General features: G+C 44.6%; 1 protein-coding gene across 1 annotated transcript in view; it reads right to left on the bottom strand.

The window, feature by feature from the left end:
- The window catches only part of SCGN (secretagogin, EF-hand calcium binding protein), a 38,559-nt gene extending 35,501 nt beyond the window's left edge, over window positions 1-3,058 (bottom strand). Inside the window, exons 1-2 of the mRNA XM_007471214.1 lie at window positions 2,874-3,058; window positions 1,887-1,957 (exon numbers count right to left, since the gene is read on the bottom strand). Of these exons, the coding sequence (XP_007471276.1) occupies window positions 1,887-1,957; window positions 2,874-2,955 (153 nt within the window). The 5' untranslated portion in view covers window positions 2,956-3,058. The remainder of the gene's footprint in view (window positions 1-1,886; window positions 1,958-2,873) is intronic.
- Between the last annotated feature and the right edge of the window lie 253 nt (window positions 3,059-3,311).

The following is a 3,311-nucleotide window of genomic DNA, read 5'->3' as shown; positions in this document are numbered from 1 at the left end:
CTGGACTCAGGAATGCCTGCACTGAACACAGTTGCGCAGCAGACTGGTGAGTCATTTGTTGTTTCCGTTCCTCCGAGGACCATGCCTGTCCATGTGTGAGAAGGTGAGGCCATGGGCCAGATCTGAGGGAGGGGTGATGATAAGATCAGGCAAGCTACGGGAGATGGCATCTACCTTCTCCCTCACTAACGGGAACGATGCCTTTAAAGTCAGCTCAAGCCCCAGAAGAAGACAGCTCGCAGTGTCCTCAGTCTAGGGCAGACCCCAGTGTTTGAGTAGCCCTACCCCTCATCCCATGACTGAAAATTAGACACTTTCATTTTCAATAGTGACAGCAACTTTTCTCCTCCTTTAAATCACGAAAGCAAGGAGCTTTCTGAAAAGGTGTGAAGTTCCAAGTCTCTGGGGTTTAGTTTCTCTGACCATCCAGTTTATTGCAAGACTTTGAATGGTTTTGCCTCCATCATTTTGTTTTCCTCAAATACTCCTGTCATGTTTGATAAAATGGCGTCAGACCCATGGGTTCTGGAATGACACGAGCCTTTGCATTTACAGTAGTAATGGCAGCAAAGCAGAGAAACAGAAAGACAGAGAGATAAGGGAAGGAAAGAGAAAAGGAGAGGAGAGAAACTGATAAAAGAAAAGAAATGAAGGGCAAAGAGAGATAGGAAAGAGAAGAAAAGAGAGGAGTGACAGTGAGAGAGCTTGAGAAACAGACTGAAGATAGAAAGCAGGAGAAACAGAGACAGGTGAGGGACAAAGACAGATGGAGAGACATGAGAGAGAGAGAGAGATGAGAGACAGAGAGGTCACAGAGAAAGTCAAGAAATGATGGGGAAAAAAAAAAGATGATGGGAGAGGAGAGCCATGAAACACAGAATGAGAAACAGAAATGGGCAGAAACATAAGAGAAAGAGATCCGAAGAGAGATGGAAAATGAGAGGCAGATGGGCTGCGGGCGAGAGAGGGTGACTACGAGTTCTGTGTATGGCTGTTAGAGGCAGATGGCAGCCTCTCTTATTCTGAGCTGACTGCCCTTCCCCCAGAAACAGCGTCCCCAAGCTGCTTGTTCTCCGCACTGGGCTCCTACGTGAAAGTGTGATGCACTCCAGTATTCTTCCATGTAAACAATTATAGCTGAGGATAAGCTGTCGCCACAATTCATTTTAAACGCTATTGTCTCCAGAGCTACTCCTCTTACCATGTATCCCCTGATGGAGTCTCTACCAGGTTATCCCAGCCCCAGGCTGGTGCGTCTCTGTGTGCATTTTTCCTCTGCTTTGGTACAGGGCTCATCAAAAGGTAATCTGCATCTCTCAAGGCCAGATTTACCATCAGGGAGGGATATGGACACTGGATGGATGGGTTTACATTTATACTTGGGCTCTGGGAATGTTTATTATTTTCTGGTTTGCCATTTCCTAAGAAATTTGTAACCTTTCTAACAAAATGATTTTGAATGGTTTGTTTGTGGTTTGCTATCCAAGTAATATCAAAGGCACTAAACACCCAGAGCCTCAAAAGCTCTTAACATCTTTTCCACCTTTCTGAACAAAGTGAGCTACCTTATCTCTAGGTTTAAATCCATTAGCAGAGACATAACCAAGGAGACGTTCAAAACAGGGTTGTTTGAATCGACAGTTAAAATCTCTGAGTGGATGACAAATGTCACAATAAAAGTCAGTGACCAGCATGTCAAATGTTACAGCTGAACCTCATAAAACCTACCTAAATCCCTCTGTGCTGCTAGGAGAGGGAGAAAAATTACATGCAAGGAAGAAAAGAGGTCAGATGCGATTAATAGGTACAAATCAACATAAGACTTGGGTGCTTTTTATAATTCACTAAGAGAACATAAATTAATGCTTAGTGGCACAAGTACTTACATCAGTACAAAATTTCGGCAACATGTGGTAAAAGAAAGCATCAAGCTCCTTCTCTTCTATGTAACCTTTTTCTAAATGCAAGAAGGTATCCATAAATAATAGTCACTTACACAGAATAACATGTGACATTTAGTATTTAACATTTAACATCTAAATTTGTTTTTAATCTCAAATTTATAAAATCCCCATGGACACTATCTATTGTAACTCTAATTAAGTGCCAGTATCTACCTCTAGATGACATGGATGTGAATAGCAAATACACATTTGAGAGTAAATGCTTTGTGCTGTGGTTTGTACAAATAGTGGGGAAAGGAAAGCTATTTATACATGAATTTTAATCCACAAATAAACATGAGTCTTAGAATAAACTCTAACCCAAGGATTTTGCAGTCTTGGAAAAATTTAAGAGATGAATCTTAGTTTGCAAGGTTAAAACACACACTTTAGATATTTCCTTTATGTTTCTTTTTTAATGAATACAAAGCAAATGTAAGTAGTTCTTTTCAAGTAGTTTTTTGGGGAGTGAGGGTAGTGTCTTTTTGAAAGCTGATAAAATTCACCCTCTCTTTGAGAGACTGGGGGTTACACAACAAAGTCATTGAGTAAAAATGAGCATTTGAGTAAAAATGTCATAGAGGGCTGACTTCAGATACCCGAGTGTCAGCCCACAAGCCTCTGATATATAAAATGATATTTGTCATTATATATACGGTATATCACTACACACACACACACACACACACACACACACACGTTGGGGGGTGGGGGCCGGGGTGTAATTTCAGGTCCCTTCTCCCACCCTGAACGTTCACAGGGTATCAAGAAGTGCAGCTCCAGTTTACCAAACGTCTGTTAGGTATACTGCGTTAGGTATATCGCTTTAACAGCGCTGGAAGACAACTTTTTCTGCAGGGAAAGACGTATGGGGAAGAGGAAACTCTAGGTCCTTTCAGCAATGCTGTACAGGTGGCTTGTTTTACTCACCCTCCGAGTCAAAGCGCTGCCAGACCTGCCAGAAGCCAGCGGCGTCCGAGCGCCCCTGAGTCGGTTCGCGGGTGCTGTCCATGGTATTGACAACGAAGCGCAGGCACCGGCCGGCAAGAAACACCTAGAGAACTTTGATAAGGACTCCTTTACGGTATCTTCTGACACTCTTGCCAGCTTCTTTCGCCCTCTGATTTCCTTTGAGCACCAGTCTGAGGGGCGGGCACGGGGGCAGCTGGCGAGGCAGCTGCTGGCGCCTTAGCGTCGCTGTGCCGTCCCCAAGGCCCCACCGCGAACTCTCGGGGAAACCAGCTGCTGGGAATCCGCCCTGCTCAGGCGCGTCGTCCCTGACCCGCCCCGCGTGCACTGTCTGTCCTGGGCACATCCAGCGGGGAGCTCTTGTCTGCCTCAGCGCTGTGGGGAAGTGGGGGAAAAAGG

Source organism: Lipotes vexillifer, unplaced genomic scaffold, assembly GCF_000442215.2.
Source record: "Lipotes vexillifer unplaced genomic scaffold, Lipotes_vexillifer_v1.1 scaffold56, whole genome shotgun sequence".
Classification (NCBI taxonomy): Eukaryota; Metazoa; Chordata; class Mammalia; order Artiodactyla; family Lipotidae; genus Lipotes; species Lipotes vexillifer.
The sequence above is the reverse complement of the archived record's forward strand: the minus strand, read 5'-3'. Positions and strand labels throughout refer to the sequence as shown.